The sequence below is a fragment of the Bicyclus anynana genome, chromosome 12, assembly GCF_947172395.1.
Source record: "Bicyclus anynana chromosome 12, ilBicAnyn1.1, whole genome shotgun sequence".
NCBI lineage: Eukaryota > Metazoa > Arthropoda > Insecta > Lepidoptera > Nymphalidae > Bicyclus > Bicyclus anynana.
In genome coordinates this window covers 6220760-6248232 of record NC_069094.1, presented here as the reverse complement: position 1 = coordinate 6248232, position 27473 = coordinate 6220760, and the positions used below count along the sequence as shown (strand labels likewise).

The 27473-nt window shown below is 35.9% G+C and overlaps 4 protein-coding genes across 5 annotated transcripts in view; 1 reads left to right on the top strand and 3 right to left on the bottom strand.

Annotated features, from left to right (window-relative positions):
* The window catches only part of LOC112053564 (uncharacterized), a 35079-nt gene extending 34116 nt beyond the window's left edge, over positions 1 to 963 (bottom strand). The window contains exon 1 of the mRNA XM_052884689.1: positions 515 to 963. Within this exon, the coding sequence (XP_052740649.1) occupies positions 515 to 668 (154 nt within the window). The 5' untranslated portion in view covers positions 669 to 963. The remainder of the gene's footprint in view (positions 1 to 514) is intronic.
* Positions 964 to 4643: 3680 nt separating this feature from the next.
* On the bottom strand, positions 4644 to 21290 carry LOC112053562 (bifunctional purine biosynthesis protein ATIC). Of its 2 annotated transcripts, none has more exons than XM_024093020.2 (11): positions 21132 to 21290; positions 12867 to 12974; positions 12016 to 12232; positions 11516 to 11791; positions 11031 to 11143; positions 10557 to 10780; positions 10011 to 10259; positions 9104 to 9325; positions 8138 to 8315; positions 7276 to 7439; positions 4644 to 5837 (listed from the first exon to the last, which is right to left on the bottom strand). In XM_024093020.2, the coding sequence occupies exons 2-11, from the start codon at positions 12886 to 12888 to the stop codon at positions 5718 to 5720; spliced, it is 1785 nt and encodes a 594-aa protein (XP_023948788.1). In that variant the 5' UTR covers positions 12889 to 12974; positions 21132 to 21290; the 3' UTR covers positions 4644 to 5717. The 2 variants fall into 2 exon arrangements, with proteins under 2 accessions (XP_023948788.1, XP_023948789.1); XM_024093021.2 differs by having other exon boundaries at positions 21088 to 21231.
* A 440-nt stretch (positions 21291 to 21730) lies between these two features.
* LOC112053565 (putative methyltransferase C9orf114) lies at positions 21731 to 24368 on the top strand. The gene is made up of 3 exons (XM_024093024.2): positions 21731 to 22374; positions 23112 to 23381; positions 23862 to 24368. Exons 1-3 carry the CDS (start codon positions 21827 to 21829, stop codon positions 24244 to 24246), a joined length of 1203 nt encoding a protein of 400 aa, XP_023948792.1. The 5' UTR covers positions 21731 to 21826; the 3' UTR covers positions 24247 to 24368.
* LOC112053566 (ribulose-phosphate 3-epimerase) lies at positions 24257 to 26717 on the bottom strand. The gene is made up of 4 exons (XM_024093025.2): positions 26246 to 26717; positions 25840 to 25947; positions 25505 to 25726; positions 24257 to 24812 (listed from the first exon to the last, which is right to left on the bottom strand). Exons 1-4 carry the CDS (start codon positions 26480 to 26482, stop codon positions 24702 to 24704), a joined length of 678 nt encoding a protein of 225 aa, XP_023948793.1. The 5' UTR covers positions 26483 to 26717; the 3' UTR covers positions 24257 to 24701.
* Positions 26718 to 27473: the final 756 nt, after the last annotated feature.

Sequence of the window (27473 nt, the reverse complement as noted above, 5' to 3'; positions counted from 1 at the left end):
CCATCCAGAATTGGAGGCCAAGGTCATTTCCACTGGGCTATCACGGCACAGCAGCTCCAGAACAGTAGGATAACATTAATTAAACAGATTCAACTTTGACCTCTATTGAACTGAAGCAGAAACTGGAAATATATTAGGTACTTTGCTTGTGTGTGCTTGTTGAATTATAATAGTTTATAATGCATGATATACCTATATAATCTTTATTTCAAAAATAATGATGGATATCAGTAGGAAAGTTAAACCTCTACATGGTTTCTAAATATATAGTAGAAAAGGTTTCCAGCTTTTAATTGCAATGTTACAAACTAAACACCTTTAAACAAAAACCATTTCATCAATATTGGACCAGCCGTTTTGGATTGATGCGGCCCATACATTTAGGATTTGATTTAAATTTAAACTCAGGCAGATAAATTACATAACAAAAATTTCTGATGCAATAAAGATGTAAGTACTCTTTTAATTGACATTATATCAACTTGCAGTTAATTTTCAAGGTGATTTTACTTACCTCTATGCTGCATCGGCTCTGTGCATGACAACTCGGAAATAAAATTCGCGAGCTGTGGCACCTGTTGTGATGGAGAACTATATGGAGACGAATCCGACTGCGAGAATGGCGATTCCATATTTGAATCACTCATATCCGCTTCACTTGCTGACATTTTGTTTGCGATTTATCTTAAATTTCCACCACAAAAATTATCACTTCAAAATAAAAACAAACTTTTCCTTGTTGCGACTTCACACTTCAGATTTGCGAATTGCGACAGTTTAAAAAAAAATTGTTTTACAAAACTACGAGCAGTAGCCATAAAATTGTTTTTTTTTTTTAGTTTTTAACATATAGGTACTAACTTTGAGATCTATTTATCATTTATAAACACTTTATTATTATTTCTAACTCGGCTTCCTCGGACACGGCCACATTGACAATACAAAACAAAACTGAAGTTTCAACTTTCAATTTACTTTTGACACTTGTGCATTGGTATTGCAAAGGGTGACTGAATATTACCCTACATATATACATAAATATATAAATATATAAAGTAAGCAAATCGATTTAAGTAAGTATAATCACGTTTTGAAAGTAATATATTTAGATCACTTAAGTATTTAATTTAATCATATTAGACTATTAGACATAAACGTGATTAGTAAATAATACAAACTCGTAATCAAATGTGATTTAAAGCATTTTTTAATATTTACTAAAACTTGATACTCGGAATTGGATTCATTAAGAACTTAATCTCTTTAATACTTATGAAACAACTATTTTTTTTAATTTGCTTTGTAAATTTTTATAACATAAAATTCATAAACAACCAAAACAAACCCAGAAAATTACATCAAACTATTATTACTAAAATGCTGTGCTAAAATGTATAATCATTATTTTTATTAACACGATCAATACTTGTATGTACAATAATTATATTAATTTTATTCAAGCTGTGCTTAACCGCTATACCTCTGTCCCATTCAATAGGGAATTGTATTATAACACAAAATAAAGATGATCTAGCATGAGTCATCAAACAGCGTGGTGAAGCCGGTGAAACCCATAAAAAACATTCGCAGATACAAACTTTTTTTATAATTTGTATTTCAAAATTTAACATTAACAAAAATTACGTAAATTAATATAATAATCAATTATTACCAATAAAAAAATACTGCATCTTATTTCTTTTGGTATGTGAACAGTTTCCGTGCGCTCTGTCTGCCTATTATTCTTTACTCTGTGACATATATATATAATGTAAGTAAACACAAAATTGTGCATTTGTTGGAGTTGTTGATTAAAATAATAATTTTTATTCATCAGCTATTTTGTTATTTATAACACAAAGTAACTTGGCTAGACAGCTGTGTGTATTGTCGAAATTAATCTATTTATCTATATGAGTAGCTATAGGTATATTGTATTTTCCAATCTATTTTTCCAATTATCATCAAAGATACGTAAATACCAAAATCGAGTCTATTTATCTAGAAAAAAGTATGGAATTTAGATTATACCTTAGAAAGTGATTCTAATTGTATCACAGCTGCCAATATCTTATCCAACATAATATAGTACACAGGCTAGGCTACAACTCACACAAAAAAAGTACAATGAAAGAAAAATACAATATTTAAACTTTACATTTTTTTGTCAAAATTATGTTGTATGAAAATTTCCCGTAATTTAGGGCAATCTCCTGATGACTGGATCACACTTTCGAACGGTCAAGGCAAAACAATGTTGTTGCTATGACGTCAACGCGTCGGGGAAGAACCTAGCACTTTTGTTTGATTGATGAGTCACAAAAATCCCCCAGTTGCCGTTATCACTTCTGTACAACTGTATTACATATACTAGATTTTTCCTTTTGTTTCTCCCGCTTGAATTTATTAGCTCGATGTGAAATGTTTATCAACAAACAATTTGAAAATACCACGGAATAATCACAGAATAAAGATCATACAGAATGAGTCTTTACAAGCAGCGTGGTGAAGCCTCACCGGCGTCACCATTCTAAAATAGCTGGCACAGTCTGGTTTCACTGGCTAGTGAAACCCATAAAAAAACCAAACGTCACGGATCTCCTTGACATCCGCATATGCAAACTTTTTTCATAATTTGTATTTCAAAATTGAACACTAAATAAAATTACGTAAAATAATATATTAATCAATAAAAAAATACTTTTTCACTACTCTTGCTCAAAAACACTGTCACATTACCACAGCGGGGCTAAACAAGCATATTAGCCTCTAGGGGCTAAAGTAATTTTGTTTTTTTAATTCTTGTCTGTTACGAGTACTAGCTAAGTACTAGCCTACTATAAAACGGACGAGGTTTTATTCGAAAATAGAATCATTATAGGTAAGGCACTGATTGTTTTGAAAAATAAATAAAAAACTTTAAATTGGAATGAAATGCAGCGTTCTTGTCTGTGGAATGCGTTTATTTTTTTTATTTAATTTTTATTGAGTTGCGAATAGAGCGAGATTTGAAGACATGGGACATCCTTTACGATGTAATACCTTTGCCTCTTTCTCATGTGAAAAAATAAAATTTAAAAGCGAGAATTTAAAAAATAATTGGCGTGAATAATACACACTTGATTTTTTTCAGAAATTCATTGTCAATTTGTGACCGTAACTTACATATTTTTCAACAATAATTGTTATTATTGTCTTCATCTAGTGAGAATGGTGATCCTAATTTGGAGATGGATGAAATTTTCAATCTGTTACCATCAAAGTCGAGACGCATTTACTTAAATAGGTACTTACCTACGAAAAATTTTATAAGTGGAGAAAACAACAACGAATGGATTCACTTACGAAAGGAGTTTTTTAAACTATTATCTCCCACGTTTATCTTACATACCTACTTAATTATTCATCTTCACAGTAGTCGGAAATTATGTTACTGTGTAAAAGCATCTCAATTAATATCCAAAATTGTAGACTTTGTACATTTAATTTTCAATTAAAATAAATCATTGAATATTGTACTAGACTATTTTATTTTCTCGCAATCGTAGTGAAAAGCAGAGTGTAACACGTGGGGCTAAACCCATTATAAACTCGGTTTCTATTTAGGCGGCCCTCGCCTTCGTCTCGGGCCCTAAAAATACCTCGTATATAATGGGTCTTTTTAGCCCCTTGTATAACAATCTACTATTATCTTATTTCTTTAGTTTTTATGAACCGTTCGTGTCGTACTGACTCGAGAATGTATTCGTTTTTAAATTAAATATTTGGTGATCTTTTTTGTATTTTCGCTAAAATCTAATTTATATTAAAAGAAAATAGATTTTTAACAGAGCTCCTACAGAGAGAGTAAACTTTAGTTAGTACTTAACAGGTTTAGTGCAAGACAACAGTGCTATAGTATTAACTATAGTACTATTGCCTATTATATCTATTTACTATTGTACTATAGTACTCGTTTACTCTGTGTAACCTTATAATACAAACACATAGCGAACGCCTTCATAATATACAAACACATAGTGTACGCGGGCCCCGCCCCCTTGGTCATTCTATTGCTAAAGCGTTAGCTTTAGCTTTCATTGCTCTGTGGAAAATACAGATATAATATAAAATGCATGTCATTTTAATTTAATTTGTACCCTCATATTTTATTTGTTTATTGATAAACATTTTGTTTGCCTGTAGTAGGTTTTAGTTATTTTGAGCGTTTTACTTTGCAGTTGCACGTATTTGCAACTCGGAATAGTAGCGAAAATAATATGACTTTTTGCAAAGAGACGAAAGAGGAGATATTTTTCGATTCCACCGCTATTGGTCGACCGCTCAATCGATCACTCACTACTGACAGGCCAAGTTTTCTAAACTATGACTGCGGAAAATAGATCCAGGGTTCGAGTCGCTGGCCAGGCAGGCAAAAGTAAAATTAAGTTAGTTATGTACCTAGTACCTACCCATATTGGTTTTCTTTTAATAAAAATCTTTATTGCCTTGAGTTGTCAAGTAGAGGGTATTGTTACGCCTGCATGTGAGGAAATAGAGAGTGCACCTGTATTTACACACACACTTGTACACTATATATCTCAACATGAGATTCTTTGTTGTGATACGGTCAAGAGGAGGCATTTTTAGATTAAAAATCAATATTATATTACTTAAACATTTATTAATGTAAAATAATTACTTACTATAAACTATGCAAGTTGTCATACAAAAAACAAGAGTAACATTGTGGAATGTAGATAGCAAATACAAAGAAGGATAAATTATATGGTTTAGTAATGAATCTGAGATTCAGATTAATAAGATAAAAAAAATGGATTTTTCTACAAATTACTATCAATGTTGGTGTAAGAGATTCTAAGAATAATATAATACATACACTTAAGGATAAGAATATAAAGCCGTAATGTTACAACAATACTCCATGGTACTTCAACAATGTTGTATAATGACATAAATTTTTTAACATGATTAGAAATTGAACATTTAATTATTTCTTTAACACATTAGAAGATCTCAAAAATATCAGTCGTTTTGTGCGGAACCGAAAATGTGTGCGAAGTTACTTAATACATATTTTCTCCCCGCTTAAAGTTTGATTTAATAGTGTAATAAAAAAAATTGTGGTCAATTTTGAGAAAGATTTGATTTATATATTTTCATAATTTCTCATACACACCACTGGAAAAGTCGAGATGTGTTTTTCAAAATTAAAAGATTACAGAAATAAATCCATTTTTTTTTCAATATAATTTAATTCAAAGATATTATAACAAAATAAACTTTCATTTATATAACTATGCCAATTGCCATAAATTTTAAAAAGGGATCCAAAATTTATTTTTATCATATAGTATGTGGAACATTGGATGGAGGAGGAAGGAACAAGTTCGTTTTATGAATTGGTATGAAGTGCTCCAGCCAGTCACGATTTTTTTTTTAATATGATAAATATTCCCCTTCCCCTCCAACTAGTCAGCTGTGTTAAAGTCCGGCAGCTCAGAAATTGCGTTTCTGCTCGTGCGAATGGGACGAACATATTAAATTACAATTGCCTCGTTTTTTTTTCTTTTGTTACATCGTCGGCCTGTCAGAAACGCAATTTCTGAGCGGCCAGACTTTAGAAGTGGATACGGCAATGGTGCAGCGGACGGGGATTGAACCACCACTTCGCGGCGATGAGTCCAGCTGCTTTTACCGTTGAGCTGTTGAAATGATCAATGATGGAAGAGCCGCAAGTTGGTGTGCGCGAGGATGATCTTGTGCTCGTTGCACGCTTGTATCACTTCCTGGTCGTTGTTGGAGCCGGCCGGGCTGCCGATGTATTCCACGCCACACTGAAATAATATTAATCTTTTATCTCATGTCACAGATTAAAGAATAATAGGCAGATAGAGCGCACGGAACACGATGGTGTCGTTATAATACAAAATTCAAAAACGAATATATTCTCGAGTCAGTACGACACAATGCGTCGCATCAGTAATTTTCAGTATTATTTAAGAAAAATGGCGTTATATAAATCTTTTTAAATATTTTAAAAACTGTTCACAAAAACTAAAGAAATAAGATGGAGTATTTTTTTATTGGTAATTGTTGTTAGTGTTAAATTTTGAAATACAAATTATGAGGAAAGTTTGTATATGCGGATATCAAAGAGACGCGTAAAGTTTGTTTTTTTATGAGTTTCACCGTCTTCACCACGCTGCATGGAAAGACTCATTCTAGACATTCTTTATTCTGTGTCTTTATTCTAATATTATATTGTTTTGTCAGTGCTGTATGTTCTTTGTTTATGGGGAGTATAATGTAGCAATATGCTGAGCTGGGGCCTGGGACCTTTTTTAGGTTACATATTGCAGAGTATTGTTCTGGTGTAACTAGAAATAATAGAATAGTTGACTCCTATCAAATTTAATATAAACAATATGAATTTCATGTAGTACATGGAATAACGGTCCGAAATATATCGATATTAATGGATAAAAGTTAATGATCAAAACTCAATTTAAAAGTCGTGTATTTTTTTAATTTTTCAAACGTCAAAAACGCTGTCGTCCATTTTATGACGTCACAATGTTACTTGATGTACCTTCTAAACGTCAAAGTAATTGTTAATGAATATTTTTGTCTTAAACGCTCTGTTTGTAAGGGATTTGTGAACGTAACTCTCTGCCTTTGATTCGGAGGGGTTAGGTTCGAATCCGGTCCGAGGCATGCAGCTCCAACTTTACAGTTATAAAGTTGAAACGGTGAAGAAAAAACATCGTGAGGAAACCTGTATACCTGAGAAATTTCTTAATTGTCTACATAAGTGAAGTCGGCCAATCCGCATTGGGCCAGCGTGGTGGACTAACTAACCCCTCATTCTAAAAGGAGACTCGTGCTCAACAGTGAGCGGAATATGGGTTGTTAATGAACCTCACACTACCGTTTCATTTTGTTAGTATACATCTCAGACCAATCATAGAAGGACCAATATCACACCCAAATTCAGAAACAAATTTCCTCAGAAAATGAGCTTAAATTTGGTATATACTCGTGTCTTATATTCAACTAGAAGTTTTTGCCCGTTTTTACACCATTCAACTACACAGAAAGGTATTTTTACGGAGCTCTTTAACCGACGACCACGATTACAACTACTAAACATCATTACTATAAAGACAGTTTTTATAAACGCATTAGATCGTTGATCATATAATTTGACAGAAAGGTAACGTCTATACAATAATTGGTCTGAGGTATAGATAGTATAGATAACAAGACACGCACCTGCACAGCTCGGTCGACGTTGTCTCTGAAGGGGAAGAACGCGTCGGAGGCGAGCGCCACTTTGTCCATTTTCTTCACCCATTCGTCCCTCTCTTCAGGAGTGAGTAGGGCGGGCGGCGCGCCCTCGAACAGGGAGTTCCATTGCTCGAGAGGTAGATCAGTACCTAGTGAATTACTCTACTATTATCATTAGTTCGAATTCAATTTTATTAAGACTTAAAAGATTAAATCAAAATGTAGGTTGCATCGGCAATTGAGCTAAAATTTCAAGCTTTTGTATTACAACTGCTAGATTAGTTGTAATTGTAATGTAAATTCAGTTCATCAAATTGCAAAGTTACTTTATTTTCATAGTCAACTTTTCTTATTCATAAACTTTTCAAGCTAAAGAGGTATATAATATTAGATTTAGATAAAATCCACTAAATAATATGATATATAACATTAATAGTTTGTAAAACTAAAAAACACGCTTGATACCCATATCAAATAGCCAGTCCGCCTTCTTGAGTAGGCCGCCATATTGGATTTATAATAACGTTTCTTAGTTAGTCATGTATTGTCATCAGAACTCAGAGCGTGTGCAAAATTTCATCCTAATCGAATACCGTAGGAAGTAGGTAAAATTAAGATTCCAACGTTTTCTTACATACATAGTTAGTTACAAGTCCATAGCTGTTTGGGTGAGAATTGGGTGTGAGTCAAAGAGAGGCCAAAATCGGGCAAAAATGATGATGATGATGATGATGATGATGATGATGATGATGATGATGATGATGACGGTGGTGGTGGTGGTGGTGGTGGTGGTGGTGGTGGTGGTGGTGGTGGTGGTGGTGGTGGTGGTGACGAGTCACAGTCTCACCGACGGTCCCGTTGACGTAGTTGTCGATGGCGTTGGAGACGACGGCACGCGTGACGCCGGGCCGGAAGCGCAGCGCGCGCACGCGCGGGTGGCAGCGCGTCCACCACAGCGCCGCCTTGCCGCCCGCCAGCCGCGTGCAGTGGATGCGCGACTGCTGACCGGCGCCGATTCCTATCACCTGTGTACAAGTTCCTTCGCCTTGTAGAATATATTGTGGAGGTCACATCTCTTGCGGACCTACCATCATCCACGATAGATATATAGATATAGATAGATTTTTTGACGGCCTCCGTGGCGCAGTGGTATGCGCGGTGGATTTACAAGACGGAGGTCCTGGGTTCGATCCCGGGCTGGGCCGATTGAGGTTTTCTTAATTCAGCCGTGGCTAGTTACCACCCGGTACGATGTATACGAATCCACATCCCTTTCGGTTTCTACACGAGAAACCGAAAGGGGTGTGGATTTTCATCCTCCTCCTAACAAGTTAGCCCGCTTCCATCTTAGACTGCATCATCACTTACCATCAGGTGTGATTGTAGTCAAGGGCTAACTTGTAAAGAATAAAAAAAAGAGTAGTAATAATTACTACTGAGTACTGCACACTCATTTGTACAAACTTCTGACCTGTAAAACATTAATAATAGCCTTATAGGGTTTTATAATATTACTAGCGGACGCCCGCGACTTCGTCCGCGTGAAACTCGATGTAAAATTTCAACTACCTCTACCCTACCCCTACCCTACCCTACCCCTACCCTACCCTACCCCTACCATACCCTTACCCTACACCTAAAAAAAAAAGTAAAAAGTATTCCTATGTCCTTCTCCTGGCTCTAAACTGCCAATTTTCAGCTAAATCGGTTCAGCCGTTCTTGATTTATAAGTGGAGTAACTAACACGACTTTCTTTTATTTATAAATTCATACACACTTAAATTTTTTTTTCCATGTTATTTAATTGACTCACCTGACCATCTCTGGCGTAGCAAACAGAGTTGCTCTGAGTGTACTTAAGAGCGATGGTTGCCACGATGAGATCTCTCACAGCGTTTGCGGGGAGGTCCTTCTTCTCTGTGACGACATTGTTGAACAGTTCCGCAGTTATCTTAGCGTCGTTGCGTCTCTGTTCCAAGGTCAGACCGAAGATTGTCTTTTGCTCAATCAAATCTGGTGTGTAACTTGGGTCCATCTATAAAGAAAGATTGATTAAATACTCTATGTTCGAGTCAATAGATGCATTTACTTATTTAACTTCGAAAGCGATCACATGCAATATGAAATACACGTCCATAAAGAGCATATCACACTTATAAAGGCGAAAGTTTGTGTGTAAGTGTGTATGTTTGTTACTTTTTACGCTGTGGCTACTGAAAAGATTTGGCTGAATTTTGGAATGGAAATAGACTTTACTCTGGATTAACATATAGGCTATTTTTCATCCCCATGGTTCCCGCGGGATTTGCGAAAATCCACGTAGACGAAGTCCCAGGCGCTTGTTAGTGTAGGAATATATTCATTTAAAGAATGCTTTCCATTTCCACAAGCTAAATCAGCAAATGGTCCTTTAAAAGTGCTTGTATATATAAAGTATTTTAAAAAAGTCCAGTCTGTAAGTGAGCAGATTTCCCCGCCAATTCTGAAAGAAAGTTTCGTCTCTTTTCACTTCCCAAGTTCCTTAGTTTCATATAACAACTATGTTCTATAGATTATAACAGACTTCTTTATAAGTCCGGTATTCGAAGATTTCAGAACATTTTAAATTATGCGAGCGGGTCATTTGTATTGTGCCTGATTGGAGGGTCTGTTAGCTAACAGACCCTCCAATCCCTTATTAACTAGCTAGTTAATAGGGAATTTATTCACTTTTCACTTACTTGCAAAACACAGTAGCCGCCTCCTTTCTTCTTCTTCAACAATTCGAGAGCCTCCGGCGAGTACCCCGGTGCGATGATGCCATCAGACACTTCACGGGATATGATCCTCGCGGTGACCTCGTCGCAGGGGTCCGATAGCGCTATGAAGTCGCCGAACGAACTCATGCGGTCAGCGCCGCGTGCGCGAGCGTACGCGCACGCTAGCGGCGTCAGCTTGGGCAGCAAGTCCGTTACCATGCATACGGAAGCCTGTGAAAGTTACAATTGATTATAGCAGTAATTCCAGTACCTTCTACAATGGCGTTTAAATGGCAAGATACCGTATACAACGGAGAAAATATAAAAAGTAGCTCACAACAAAAACTATTGTAGTGTCCTTGTAATCACTTGATTCTTCGTCGAATAAAGGCAGACTGCTACTGTCGGCGGCCGGGAGACGAACACTTGCTTCTCTGCTCAGCAACAAAGCGTCACCCGTTGAGAGGATCACAATGTCGATGAAGACCTTCTCATCACCTAGAATTATCGGTGTCCTCATCAACTTACCTCTTCATCGGATAAAGGTAGACCAACAGCAGCCCCGGCGGGTGAGACGTGCTTGAAGCTAGTCGCGGCTGGGAGCCCGAGCGCTTGCTTCAGTTCAGCGACGAGCTGCCAAGCGTTGAGAGCATCGCACAGGTTGATGAAGCCCGGCGAACCGTTTATTGTCTTCAATGGCAACGTGTCGCGTGTTGTGAACACTTGAGCTGGCTTCTGGTGTGGGTTCATACCTGATAGCAAATACAATTAATGCAACCCCACCTCACCTTAAATATAGGATCTGATGTCTGTAGCATTTTTATTCCTAAATAAACCTATTTGAATGTTGCCTTATAATAGATACCAAATACAGTTAACCAAACTAATTGAATGACAGAGATGTTATATGTCCACTGCTTGTGTGAATCAGTGACTCTTTATATTATGTGACTCGTACTTTCCAACCTGATGATTGCTGGTTTTTCAATAGATGATACTCACCATATCTCAACGTTAGTTGTGCCTCGCCAGATGAATATTGTTTGCGGAAATAGTCCGAGATGTGCACATCATACTGGGATGTGTGTGTGAAGGCTTTCAGTGCTAATTTTTGCCTGCAAATAAGACACCAAATAAAATTTCAAGTAGTAATTATTCCGTTGACAAGAGACTAAACAATTTTTATTCCAATGCCATGTAAAGTTTTGGTTCCTTCAACCTGATTCAGACTGCAGTTATAAAATGCTCTTCCAGCTTACATTTTAGAAACCTAAAATTTTTGTAGGTATATTTTCACCGTAGACCTAATTTTTGCTTGTCATCGATATAATAATTTCAGCCATGTTTTCCAAAACCAAACCAACATAATAAGCAACTGTTCTCCAATATTTTTACAATGATATGGAACCTATAAATTGTAAGGTAAACTTTCAGGCAGGACAATGTCTATCGGGTTTGCTAGTCAGTTACCTATAAAAGTTACATACCTAGTCTCCAACGAAGTCTGGTGATCTTTGCTGCTTTTGATCTCATCAATAAGCTGGTCATAGTCACTGGGGTCACAGATGACGGTGACTCTGTCGTGGTTCTTGGCCGCGGCTCTGAGTAGTGTGACGCCGCCGATGTCGATGTTTTCCACGGCGTCAGCTATGGTGACGCTTGGCTTGGATATGGTCTCGACGAATGGGTACAGATTGCACACAACTACGCTTATCATGTCGAACTTCTGTCGCTTCATGTCAGCTTGGTCAGATTCTGTTAATCTAAAACATAAGCGTAAATTTAAATTATCTTGAGAAAATCGTTTCTTTTTCTATCTGTTTATATAAAAGCGTAAGATCTGAAAGCACTTGACGTAAAAAGATGAAATTTTGCTTTCATGGACGGATTTCATGCTTAAGCATGATATACTAATTATTATGGAATGGTTCAATTGAGCGTAGGTATGAATCGCGACGTACATACAGAGGAGTAAATCATTTCTCACCTGGACAATATCCCCGCGTGTACAGCAGGGTGTAAAGACTTAACCCGTCCTCCGAGCATTTCAGGGGCGCCTGTTATGTCGGAAACGTCCAAAACCTTGAGACCAGCGTTGCGGAGGGTTGTCGCGGTTCCCCCGCTGCCCACCAAGCCAAGGCCGATGTCTGACAAACATTTCGCGAGGGGCAGAAGTCCAGTCTTGTCTGACACACTAAAGAGGGCTGCAAAATTACATAAAAAATGGCTGATTTGAAAATTTCGTTATATAAAAACAGCTGCTTACAACCTACATAATATCTGTTTTCTGTGATAATATATCTTCCAAACTGCTTGTCCAGCAGTTTGGAAGATATGAGGTGGAATCAGTAAAAAGAAGATATCTTTAGATGCATCTTTTTACCCAAATTTTTGAAGGGTTTTTTACGAGCATAAATGTATAGATTATTAAGTAACTACATCTATTTCTGACAGGCTCTACAATTTAAATTCTAGAAAAAGAGTAGAATGATAGTCTAAATTGTTGGCTGAATTTCAACATTTATGATTTATCTTAGTTATGCGAGTCACATATAGTTTAATATTATTTTTCACAGTAACTCCAAAACTTTGTTCACCAAAGGAAGGTTATCAACAAGTGCTATAAGGCCAATTTATTTATGTATGTATAGCTGGATTGATATATCAGTCAGTCGAATTAAAACTAAATAGAGAATATAATTACTTACTTTAGGACTAATTAAATCTATTTTTTCAAGTTTTTCCAGGTTGCAATGAAAAAAGAAAGAATCTGCTAGTAGTAATAATTAACATTAAATGGTATTTATATTGTAAAAACATAATTATAACAAAACTTACCTAACTTTCCATTGGTAGCCATGTCTGAATCTTTTGACCTGTATTATCGTACTGTTTGGAGAGAGCAATGTTCGTAACTTAATCTTGAGCTGACCTCTCCTTGGGGTCCTGATAACAGAAAACTTGTTTTGGTAAACAAGATTAGGGATGCCAGATATTTCAAATATGCACGTAAAAAACGCCAAGGATAAGGTATTTGAGTATTAAATAATATATTATGTAGCAACATACATGGGGAAGATAAAAAAGAGAAATACATAAAAATATTGAATAGAAACTATATGATAAATCATTGTGAAATTAAATAGTCCATTATTAAACAATTTATGTTTATATTAGAACAAAGCATTCATAAATCTACACTGTGGATTCTCTGTTGTCAGTCAGAAGTTAAAATAGTCCAATAGCAACTGCTCAGTTTATCAGTAGTAAAACTATTTTTTAAAATTTCATTATTACCAATTTAAATACAGACAGAAAGACAAAACATTAAATTACATATTCTTGGCTACAAAAATTTGCAAAATATCTTCAATGTATAGAATTTGACCTGTTACAGTTTTATTTTAAGTATAGATAGATAAGTACAAATCAATAGGATGTAATTTTTTGGATGTTGTTGATAAAACAGACAGCCCTATTGCAAAATGATGAAAATTGATGATGAAATATTCTTTATATAATAAAAGCAATGTGATAAATTATGTAAGATAAACAATATTCTTCACATAAACATTAAATTTATTACAATAGCTTTTATGTTAAGCATTACTACATTTGTCTTCTTGCAAATTACTCAACAGTGGTGTAGAGGGACCTCATATTAACTAGAATACTAAGGAGATCATTCATTTTGGGCCCTTTTTAAAAGTGCCGGCCAACGAAAAAAAATGGCACGAATCGTTAGAACTAGCCATTTGGAGTAATAGCTAATATGGCATGAAAGTTGTAGGAGGGGTCTGAACCAAGTTATACAGGTTCGAAGATTCGTTATTTCCATACATTTTGTCGATTTTCAAAAGTGCCCGCCAAGAAAAAAAAATGGTACGTATCATTAGAACTACCCATTTGGAACTATAGTTGGTATGGCACAAATGTTGTAGGAGTGCTCTGAACCAAGTTATACAGGTTCGATGACTCGTCACTTCTATACATTTTACTGAGTTTTGTAAGTGCCCACCAACAAAATAAATGATACGTATCGTTGTAACTAGCCATTTTCAGCATTAGTTACTACAGCATAAACATTGTAATGTAGCTCTGTGTCAAGTTATACAGTTTCGATGGTTCGTCAAATCCATATATCATATTGAATATTTAAAGTGCCGTTTTACAAAAATATGGTACTTATCGTTAGAACTGTACATTTGGAGCAACATTTAGTATTACACAAATGATGCAGGATTGTTCTGAACCAAGTTATACAGGTTCGATGTCTCGTCACTTCTATGTATTTTATTGAATTTTGAAAGTACCCACAAACAAAATTAATGATACGTATTTTCATAACTAGCAATTTCCAGATAAAATGGCGTAAACTTTGTAGTATAGCTCTGAATCAAGATATACTGTTTCGATGATTCATCAAATCCATATATTTTATGGATTTTTTTAAATACTTTTTTTGTGTTGAGTAAGTGCCGATGGCTCCATGTGGGACCACTACGGCGTCACCGGGGGGTTTGGGCGAGCGCAGAAGCATCGCCTGATGAGACCCGAAGGCTGAAATAAAGATAGAGGACGGAACGGCTCTCTAAGGGCGTCTCCTATGAGACTCGGACCTCGGCTTAGAGGGCCATTCGGGAGGGTGTAACCGTGACCTGAGTGAATTAGTCCGGACGCCCCCGTGATTGTGAGTTAGAAAACCCACGTCCGGGTGACGTTAGATATCGGGGACCTCGTATTTGCCGGCGAAGACGCTGTGTTGCTTGTGATTGTGTTGCCCGGGAAGCATTGTCGGTCTCATGTCATAGTCTGGATCGTAAAGGACGTTTTTGGGACGCCTCTGCTTGAAGTTAGCGTTAAGGTTGGGAGTGTAGTTGCAGGCCTCAACCACTAGTTGGTTCAGAACAATCCGATTTCTGAACAAAGTTATATAAGTTTCATGATTCGTAATACATTCGTTCATACATTGATTTCCGAGATGTTGTTGTCCGAAGAGTTGGAAAACATAAAACAATAATAAAATATAGAATTAATAATACTCATTTTTTGTGCCACATGCAATGCCACATTATTGTGCAAATGCATTTAAAAATTGTTATGTTATTTTGGATTTTGGGTAGAGGTAAATAAAAATATTTTTTTAAGTACTTTCAGGTAATGGTAATTGTGGTTTATTAGCATGGATAACATAACAAATAATGATGACACAGCAACAATATGAAGACATTTATTTCATATTATTAGTTCAAGCAGTGTATTCATCATTATTATTTTGTGTTTCCTATACAGATATCAACAAAAACAAAGTGACGAATCGTCGAACACAAATAACTTGGATCAGAGCAATCTTACAATGTTTCTGTCAATCCTACCTACTAGTTATATTGCTCAAATCGGTAAAATTTATAGAAATTACGAGTCATCTTGTATAACATGGCTCAGAGCAGGCCTACAGCATTTGTACAATACTAACTATTACTCCCAGTTCCTATTACAGTCAGCTCTAATGATCCGTACCATTTTATATAGCTGGCAATTTTTAATAAAATTCATGGATATGACATATAGTCATACTTGTATAACTTGTCTCACAGCATTTCCACAAAGTGTCTGCAATACTAACCAAAACTGTATAACTTGGTTCAGAGCAATTCTACAATATTCGTGTTCTAATAACTATTGCCACAAATGACCAGTTAAAACGATACGTTTCATTAATATTGTTGGTGGGGACAAAACTCAATTAAAGTCATAGAAGTGACGAGGCATCGTACCTTTATAACTTGGTTCAGACAAAAACTACAGCACTTGTGTCATACTAAATATTGCTCCAAATGGGCAGTTCTAACGATAAGTACCATATTTTTGTAAAACGGCACTTAAAATATTCAATAAGATAGATGGATTTGACGAACCATCGAAACTGTATAACTTGAAACAGCTACATTACAATGTTTATGCTATAGTAACTAATGCTGCAAATGGCTAGTTATAACGATACGTATCATTTATTTTGTTGGTGGGCACTTACAGAACTCAGTAAAATGTATAGAAGTGACGAGTAATCGAACCTGTATAACTTGGTTCAGAGCACTCCTACATCATTTGTGCCGTACTAACTATTGCTACAAATAGGCAGTTCTAACGATACGTACCAGATTTTTTTCTTGGCGGGCACTTTTGAAAATCGACAAAATGTATGGAAATAACGAATCTTCGAACCTGTATAACTTGGTACAGAGCCCTCCTACAACTTTCATGCCATATTAGCTATTACTCTCAATGGCTAGCTCTAACGATTCGTACCATTTTTTTTTGATGGCCGGCACTTTCAAAAAGAGCCCAAAAATGTATGGAGCGTGAATGATCTCCTTTATATGAAAGAAGTAACCAGAGATACAGACAGCATTTTCATAGTCAAAGCTTAACACATTTCACAAACAATTAAAGAGTCACACATGACCATTGACTAAAGATATGAGATACTAAAGGCTTTCCCAGCTCCAGGCTGTCATTATTATAAGATTTCTTGTATAGGCCGATGCAATCTTTATGATGTCTCCAAAATAAAGTGCGGGTGAACCTATGTGCAGGTCATATAAAAATCTGATTGTTTGATAGAAGGGGTGGTACCCTGCTCCCGCACCCCGTGTAACCGGTAACCTACAATCTTGTATTGTGCGGCCTATCGCAAAAAAATATTGTATCTGTCTATCCTATCACAAAAAATATTGTATATACACAATACACATTCACTGCCATTTACTTGGATTTGAGTGGGACAGGGCAACTCTGGCAATATTCGACTTACAAAAACAAGTATTGGTTTCATTTTTACAGTGTTGTGGTGATTTTTGTACAGAAAATTACAAGATCAGGAATACTTTCCTTGACCAAAATCTTGTAACATTTATCACACAAGCACACCCTCATAAACACACAGTTATACACAGGCCATACCAAAAATACTTTCCTTAGATAATATTGTGTTTTTTTTTATCAAATTCCAGGATCTTAGTCAAAATCATAGGAAAGTATTCAAACGACTTTTTAATTTATTATAATAATTTTACTAAATATTTTTTTTTTAATTTTTGTCAAAATTTTGTGGCACGCAAAAACTTTCAGAAAACATTTCTATAAGTAATATGTGAATAAACCAATACTCGGATCCCTAGCTCTCTGTGAACGGCACCTGGCGTGATGTGTGCCGACCACTCGGATTCGAAAAATGATTTTTTTTTATTAAAATAATAATAATGATCATATACCTACATTCATTTTAATAGTATTTATTAATGAAGATAATACTTAAATTAGCTAAACTTATTATAAAAATAAAATATAAGGAAATATAACTACAACTACAAAATTAAAATAAATTAAAATTAAAACTAATACCTAGAAATAATTATCGAAATTTGCCGCCCTTGGTAGGGTGCCCATCACGCAGGCAGCATTCCCGCGCTGAATTGCGATAGAAATTCTTTGCGCGAGAAAGCTGCCCGCCCGATGGTCGCCTGTTGCCTCTCTGAGGCGTTTGCAGATCTCCTTGTGAGAGTCTGAGCGCTCCTGCCCCACGGACCTAGTGTCTCGACGCCAAACGGGACGAATTCATATTGGGCGCCGAGACAACTGTATTTTAAAAACTTTTGACGTTCCCGCATGTCTGCCGCCGCCCCGCCATGTCTGCCGGTCGACTGGATGTATGAAGCAGCTAAAGTGTCTGCACAAGTGGCATCCCACACCAGCGCACGACCCATACTCCAGGGAATCGTTGCGCACGATCTGAGGCTCCAGAACGGCAGGTACGTTAGCACTGACGAGCGCCCTTCTAAGGATGTCATTAAGCGCGGAATGGCGGGACAAGCGGCCGGCGCCTGAAGGGCAGGCGAGTCCGTGGTGGCCGAGCTCATCTACGCGAGCTCCGCAAGATGTGCAATTGTGCTCCGCGCATAGCACAGCTCCAACCCGAAGAGCAGCGGCAATGCGGAATGATTCTGGGTCTATTAAAGTGCCAGTATTAGGTGATGGATAAGCATGGAGCCTCTGGTCTAGAAGATGCCAGAAGCCTCGCCCGGTCCCTGCCAGATGTGACTTCAAGCAGAGAATTCAACGTTGAAGCTGATATTATAGTGTCCCAAGCCCTTTGTGTTTTTGGTCTGGTCGGGAAATGATTTGATCCAGTTAGCCATGCATTCTTAGCCTCATCCAAGCATGCAATCTCGCAGTTTGTAGCCGAAGGGGCTTTGAGGATTTTACCTGCGAGATCGAAAGTGCTATGGATTGAAGCCAAGAATGCTGGCAGAGCAATATCGGAAATTTTGCGAGTACCCAAACCACCATACCTAATCGGTAGAGTGGCTTGGGTCCATGCCTGTTCGTTCAAACTAATATTTAAAATGGATTCGATTTGTGATTTTAAAAGCAAATCTATTTGTAAAATTAGATGGTCATGTTTCCATATAGGGCAGCAGCGGAGCAAGTATGTGAATTTTGGTATTAGTAAACAGAATTTTACAATAAAAAGAGCAGAGTGGCGGCTAATTTTGAGTAGGCGGTCCGAGTGGTTATTAAATTTTGAAATCGAATTAGTTAGAAGAGGAGGGATGGCTTCATCAAAGACGGGTGATCCAAGGAGATGTAGACTATCCTTGAAAACGGTTTTAATATTTGGCGCGACGTTACTGAAATTTTGATGAATTTGTGATGCCAGATGAGAATCTACGGAGTCAGAAATATACAACTCGCATTTATTGAAGTTTAGCTCAAGGCCAATATCTCTAAATTTATTGTAAATTTGTAATAAATCAGCTAAAACTGTTTGTGAATCACCACCCAAAGTGCCGTCATCGAGGTACCATACATTTAATTTTGAATTTAGACTATGGATTATTGAATTTATTGCCAAACTAAATATTGCTGGACCGAGGGGATCACCTTGTTGACAACCTACTGCCGAAAGGATTTCGTTGTTTTTGTATAATAATTTTGATGGATCGTGATAACACTGCATTAAAAAATTGTAAATTTCCGGAGCCGTAATTTTGATTTCGTTTAACAAGGTGTCTCTACTTATCGAGTTAAATGCATTTTTCACGTCTAATTTTAAAAGTACCTCGCATGAGTCGCTCATCACGAATGTACGTGCAGCATGCACAGCCGCCTCGCAACCGCCGCGGGTGCCGAATCCGACCTGTATTGGTTCAAAAAGATTTTGAAATTTTTTACGAGTGTGCCTAACGCAGACTTTCGCCGCTAATCTCCGTAGAGTCGATCCCACAGCGATAGGGCGCACGCCACCGTCTTTTTTTGAAAGTGCAATGAGGTTTGCTCCGTAGAGCACTGGTGTAATTTCTTGATACACATCTCCCAGCAGCATAAGATTGACCAGCTTAGTGATGCTTGAAGCAAGGTGTTCCCCAGCAAAACCAGTTCCATGACTAGTTAGGTCAATCAGATGCTGCGGAGAAATGCCGTCTAGGCCCGACGCAGACCCTTTTGGGAACGATGTGAGGGCTGCTATAATATCCTTTTCAGAAACTTGAAGACAAACTGAGGGATCAGAGGGTGGGTCCACAAAAATAGGGGTGGTAGGGTCCGAAGGATGTTTTGATAACAATGCCGCTGCGGTCTCCGGTGTATCAGGTGCCAGGGTGTCGTTAGAAAAAAGCAAGCGTGTTGCACCCCTGAGATCACCGTCGTGAATTTTTTCCTCGACCTTCTCAAACAGGTTATATTTTCTGTTGCTGGGTCTGGGAGATAGATTAGGAATGGCTGTATTACTACGAATATTATTTTTTATTTTCTGTGTTAGAGATGTGATACAGGATTTTTCATCGGAAACATGGAGTATTTTATAGGAAAAGGTTAGGAGATTGTGCCAAGCTTCTTCATTGTTGTGCCGAACGCACTTACTGATGACATCACTAAGTGCTTCAGCTACTGTGGGTCTGGCTCCACGTGGTATGCGTTTTATTATCGATGTAGTCTGTTTGAGCCGGCCGAGGAGAGTATGAAATGGGATTGTGGTATCGGATGATGGCGAAGGAGTACTTGGGTTTATGGGACTTGGGTCGGATATATTATTTTGTAAAATATGAACCTGATGAATCCGTGATTGGTGTATATGAAGGCCCCTCGTGGATGCAAAACGTTTCTTGCATACATTGCACTCCATAGGAGGCAACAGACAACGGCAAAATAGATAAGATTACTACATAATTTCGTTTTAAGTACAAAAAACCAAAGAAAATAAGCTTAAAATATATAAAATTGAAAAAATGTTTTCTAAAACTAAACAAACACGAAATTGTCAAAAAACTGTCAGCAACACGAGAATTTTCGTAATAGGGCGCAGGCGTAGAACTCTTGGCGCATCTATTCCAGATATCTGGAGATCCAGCTTATGTCGTGAACATACTCGTAAATTGTCTCGACATCATCTCATTTTTGCTCGTTATTCACACTTCATACTTCATTGCATAGAAATATTAGTGACCTGCTTGTTAGCAATTTATTAGTTCGGCGTCCAATAAATAAACCGCTTCAGTATAGAAGAAACATATTTGCCCGTGATGCTGGGCTTATCACGATAAATTTTCTTTCTTAAAACATTTCATAGCTTGAATGGGGGAACAATTTATTAAATTTTATTATTTTCGGTTTTTATCTGGTTACTTTTATTCATTATTTTACATTCATTTATATTTTTAAATATTTGTACATACGTAATCAAAATTCGTCTTAAAAAAAAAATTGGTTCCCAGCTATTGGTTACAGCTATATTAATTTTCCAATACTTTCGTAGGCAGTGATTGTGGTATGTAATAAGTTGCTGGCGACAAGGGACTCGAACCCAGGACTTTTTAGATCGTAACGGAACTATTTATCCACGGAACCAACAAAGTAGTTCTTGTCATCGTCATCAGTCATTTTTTCAGTAGATATCTCAAATCTAAAAATCCAACTAAAGTAAAGTAGCTAAGAGTTTGAAACTAATAAAAACATTATTACTTATTAAAAACTGAAAACTAGAAGTCACAATAATAAATACCTGCAAGTTGTATCTAGGGACGTGGAAATTATGATATTACTCACCAGTTACCTACTTTAAGTTTTTGTTTATGCGAAATGCGGATTATTGTAATACTAATAAATAAAAATAAACAAAAACATGGCCTGAAACAACATAACCTAACTTTTTATTATTTTTTAAATCACTTCAAATTTGCGTGCGGCACTGCGTTCTAGTTCTTCTAAGTAATATGTAATGTCAGATACACACAGTCAAGTAAACATTCAAAGTCTACAGCGCGCTAAGAGATGTGAAAGTGAAAAATAATATCGAAATCATCTTCGTTACAGATTTTCAATTTTAACTGCACAGTTATAAATAATCAAAATTTCAATAAAAATCTTTCAAATGATTTTGATAAACTGTAATTAAAATTGACGGATACTAAACACGTACGATTTAAATGAACAGTTTGACTGTTTAGTAAAAACCGCACGTCTGTAGCATGAGTAAAAACCAACAATATATTATTTTTAATTTTTACATCCTTATGTGCACTGCAGATTTGACGATGTACTTGAGAGTGTGGCCCTCGTAATAGAGCCAATAACTATGAATCCAGTAAAAAAAGTCAATAACCATAGATGACAGAGGTGAATGTTTGTTGACAGTTGACACTTGACACAGACAGTGACAGCGAAGTTCCGTACCGTGATCCGTGGATTTTGTACACAACGTGTTTGTTCATTTAAATATTTTAAATTCTAAATGTATTTTGATGATGTCTACACAACCGATTGCTAAGCCACCTGGTAAAAGCTGGCGAGAAATAAACCAAGAGCGTAAAGCACTAAAACGCCAACGTAATGAGGAAAAGATTATCAAACGCGAAAAGCGGGCGGCTATTGAAAAAGAAAACGAATTGAAAAACGAAGCAGAAACTAAGAAAGAGAACGCTGAAATATCTACTATTAGCATAGCGGTGCCGGGAACTATATTGGAAAACGCACAGTCTGCGGAATTACGTACCTATTTGGCCGGCCAAATCGCAAGAGCCGCATGTGTGTTTTGTGTCGACGAAATCATCGTATACGATGATATTGGTGATAAAGTGGACACGAAGAAGTCTAAATTGGAGGAGGCTGACGGTGTTAAAGTGGCGCGTCGAAGTTGCGTACAATTGGCGAGGATATTGCAGTACTTAGAATGTCCACAATATTTGAGAAAACATTTCTTCCCCCTGCACAAAGATCTCGAGTTTGCTGGTCTCCTGAACCCACTTGATGCGCCACATCATTTACGACAGTCAAATGATTTCCATTTTAGGTTGGTTATCTTAATTTTTTAATTGCATGGCTAGAGAATGGAACTCCCTCTTAAAGTTTTTTTATTCTTACAACCTCAGTATTGTGTAAGACATGAGTAGACATTTTCTAGGCAAGTGAATAGGCTGTATCTCACCATCAGTTGAAATAGTGGTCAAGTGTTTCTATTTCATTAAAAAAAGAATGAATTTTTGTACCTGTTACATATTTTATGTGCTGTGGATAGATTCTTTACCATATTATTATGGAAGTCAAAATTCATTAGGCTTAGGGTAGCATTCTGATCTTAGCCACTATTTAGTATGAATTTATACAGAGCACTAAACAAAAGTGGTTGTGCGATGCTGTCTTGGGCTTTGTTTAGTGCTCTATGAGCGGTTGCCAAGAACGGAAGGCTACCTTTAGTTTAAAAGCACTTTTGAAACATCAGGTAATGTTATTATTAGATAATGGTGATAAGTAAAGTTGAAAAATTAAAATTACCAGGGTAACTTCATATTATGTATCATTTACTTATAGTTAAGTTTGTCTCAAAATTGTTCAAGTTCAATCTCTTGTCCTTTTCATGCTTAGTGTTGCATCACTGATATTAGTTTTTGCTAGATGTTTGTTTAATAGTTTTTAATTTTTTATTTATCACAGAACACATCTGCTTATAGTTATTTTACTGATCACAGATAAACTCAGAAGAAAAAAAATATGTTTTTAATGATTTTGACCTTTTTTTGTTTGTTATAGGGAAGGCATAACAATGAACAAAAAAGTAAAGCCTGGACGAGGTTCCCAAGTCAATGTCGGGTTGTTACAAGATGTATCCACTGATAAACTGTTAAACCCTGGAATACGAGTCACAGTTAAGATGACCAATACTGAAGGCAGTAAAAAGTTAAAAGGGAAGATTGTCAGCTTGGCAACACCGAGGGCTGAAACAGGAGTTTATTGGGGTTACACTGTGAGAATTGTAAATAGTTTGAGCCAAGTATTTACACAGTGCCCTTACAAGGATGGGTAGGTATTTGTTTACTAACAGTATTTTTCTTGTGACTTGACAATGACTTTTTAATAAGAATGTCTGAGTGAATTGATAAATAATCTTATTCACATAAATAAATCCAGCATAGATTTCAGACAATGAATGAGCATACAAATGCAAATTGATTGGGATTAATTTAAACAATAACTGTATTATATTTAATTTAACATTGTATTAATGCTTACACAATCTTCATTACTGAAGGTCATGTTGGCACTCCAGTACAGACAGATTTAATTATAACCTAGCTAGCATCCTGTGGGTTCATCCTCATAGTTCTAGTTCCTGTGGGATGTGACAAAATATAGCCCATCTGTGATACTCCCAAATAACCTGGCTTTATTGGTAAATTTTAAAATTTGTTCTGAAGATCCAGAGATTACACCCCTACAACTTCAAAAACTTTACCTCTTTTTAATTTTAGTTTAGTTAAATGAAAAATATTTATTTTTCAGATATGACCTTACTATTGGAACATCTGACAGAGGCACTGCTATAGATGATTTGCCAAATAAAGGAGTGGAATACAATCATGCTCTGATAGTTTTTGGAGGGTTGCAAGGCATAGAAAGTGCTTTAGAAAGTGATGAACAGTTACAAGTTAATGAAGCTTCTTTACTTTTTAATCACTATATAAATGTTTTACCTAATCAGGGCTCGAGAACTATAAGAACGGAGGAGGCTATACTCATCGCTATGTCAAGCTTAAGAACAAAATTAAAAGCAAATAATGAACCTATGGTATTCAAAGATACTGGAATAGCAGTCAGTAATTCATTACCCACATCAAAACCAAATTTATCAAGTGACGACAACTTAGATTTAAGCAGATTTGATTAAAACTAAGAGATACAGAAAGGTATTTTATTTTATAAAAGTACAAAATTTTTATCTTATTACTTTATAGGAATGTGTACTAAGTTGGTACTTTCTTCTTTTATAATAAAAACTTATAAATAGCACCACAGTTGTTTATAGTTTCACTTAATTAGATCTATTTTTCCCACTAGCAATATTCTTACAGTAAACCATAAACAAAGAGGTAAATAGACAGAAATAAAGGAAATAGACAAAAAAATTGTCTATCATGCATACTTGGTAGTATGTATGATAGCTCTTGGAGTATGCCAATTTTTATATGGCAGTATTTTACCATGAGCAAGCTTGGATAGCTTTGTTCTATAATATTGTCATTCTTTTAACAGTATCAAATGGCTCTTTAATCAGTCTATTTACTTCTCTGTATATAACATTGTATGTTTAGTTATTTCTAAAAATAAAGTTCAAGTAAAAAATCATTTCTTATTAATGGCATTATTCACGGCATCTCTCAGAAAATTAATAGTTGCAGACTGGTCAGCAGCCCCAATTACAGCTGTTCCAGATACAATCCAATTGGCCCCAGCCTGTAATAATTTTTTTTTGTTATAAATATGACAAAATTTCTGCCATCAATCCCAATTTCTTACAAATATGCATATCTGAATTTGTTGTAACTGACATTGACACACAACTGAAACTATCGAAGCTGAAGCTGAAATTTGGATTTAATTATTTTTTTATAGATTCATAAACTTGAAAAGAAAGGAATTGTAAAAATGAGGTTCTTTGATTTGTATATTTTTTCATGACAAGTTACCAGTCACATATCTTTTATAGTACAGTCAGTCAAAATTTGTGATAAAGACTTGGAAGGGACTATTCTTCTACTTATAACTACTGTGATGATTTTAAATTAACAAAATATATGTTTTGGTATGTCTCTTGTACAGATAAGTAGTACCTACTGACTGAAGAGATATGAAGATACATGCCTTATTACTACATCATATATGAGTTTTGTTTCTAAGAATTACAAAAGACCTTGAACTCAACTCATGTTTACTGTTGTATGATAATATATTTTACACTTTATAGTGATTGCAATATTGATAGATAACAGGTTAGCTACAGTTCCAAACCACAAGAAACTAACCAATAAATTATGACATTCTGGAAGTCTATAATAACAGAACCTTTAGAACAAGCAGTACAGTTAAGGAAGTTTAATATTGCAAATTATGAAAGTAGTGTTTTAGGTAACAAAATGTTTACTTACATTAGCACAACAATTTATTGTTGAAGGACCTACTCCACCATCCACCTCAATGTCCAGTAATGGATAATTTTCTCTTAGATATTTTACTTTTTCCATTTGATTTTCCATAAACTTTTGCCCTCCGAAACCAGGTTCCACTGTCATTATAAGCACTAGGTCAGCCATATTTATGTATTTCTCAACATCAGCTACTGGTGTACCAGGCTTGATTGCTACTCCAACCTGGAATAAGTATTTATTTTTTAATTTTAAGAAGTACATATTATTCTTACCTACTATATTCATACCCAGTATCTAGTACTGTGAATTTACAACAAAGAACTTTTGCGACTTACCTTCATGCCATGCTCCTTTATTTTTCTGCAAACATCTTCAACATTATTTACTGGTTCAATGTGAAATGTATACTGATTAACACCTGCATCAGCCATAGGAACTATCCACTAAAATAAGGAAAGATCATTTTCTATTAAAATATAATCTATACTTCTATAGTAATATTACAAAGACGAAAATAGATTGCTTGCATTGAATAGGCTCTGAAACTACTGAACCAATTTGAAAAATTCATTCACAGTTGGGAAGCTGCACTATCCCCCTGAATGCTATATAGGCTATATTTTATCTCCGTATTCCTACGGAAATGAGAACCACGCGGCAAAAATAATTGGAAATTGTAGGAGAGAATATCTATGGCACTAATATATAATAAATAAAATAAAATAAATATTATATGCCTACCTGCTCTGGATTTGACACCATCATATGGGTTTCAAAAAAGGCATCCTTTATTTTACCACGCAGACACTTCACTACTGGATGTCCGAATGTTAGATTGGGGACGAAATGTCCATCCATAACATCTAAGTGTAAATAATCCGCACCATTATCCAGGAGCTTTTGAGATTCTTCATATAGCTTCGATAAGTCTGCATTGAGAATACTAGGCCCAATTAAAGCTTTCAAGTGGCGACTCATTTTATTTTATTATATATAAAATATAATTTTCAGTTAATTAATATTTTACGAAAGAATTATTACTATGCAAAGTTTTAATAGGTTATCTCACATCTATTGTTATTGATAAGACTCACAAGTCACAGACGTCAAATAAAGATAAGACTTATCAATATCACCAAGGACAAGGAGTATTAGACATAGATTTTATTTTTTTTTTAATTTATTTTACGGCCTTGGATACAAGTTCATAAATATATTTTACCTTCATTTGTGGTCTGTGTATTTTACTTTATAGTTTCAAATGGTTTCAAAGAGTCAAAGAGAAAAGAGCCTAGCCCAGACCGCCCACAGATTATTTTTTTGACATAATATGTTTGAAGATTTTTTTAACGTATCATAAAATTTAAGATACTGGACTCTAATCTTTTAGAGAATTTGTTATTTTAAAAAGAAACTGTCCTTATGTTTCTGAGTTCTAGTTTCTTTGAGCCTGTGATTACTTTTATGAACTTGTCTTAGACCAATTACTATAGGACCAGCCTCGCTAGACGTTACCCCTCAGTCAAAAGTGTATAATTACGTTCGTGTATGTGTTTAAACAAACTGCGTCTAAAGAATCGATTTTCCATTGTGTTTAAATTGCACTTGTGTGTATTACGATTTAAATTTATGATTGTGTGCCGTCTAAATATACATGGTATATTTATTGGTGTTGAAAATTTTTGAGGTGTCAGTTTCCCCTCAAAAATTATAGACAATTTTGTTGGTAAGTGTATGTGCGATACAAATCCAAATGTAGGTAATTGGTCTGAGGATGCGAAGCATCTCTAATGTGAAAATCACGTCATTTACATGGATCCATGGACCTATAGCTTGGAAACTTCGTTCGTAACAATTCCGATGGGCCGCGCGGGCCTGAGGGCGTGTAGCGATGAATGAAAAATCAACGACTGATGCACCTCAATTCCCCGCGCCATCTTATTCCTCGTCGTCCGCATATCATGAGAGT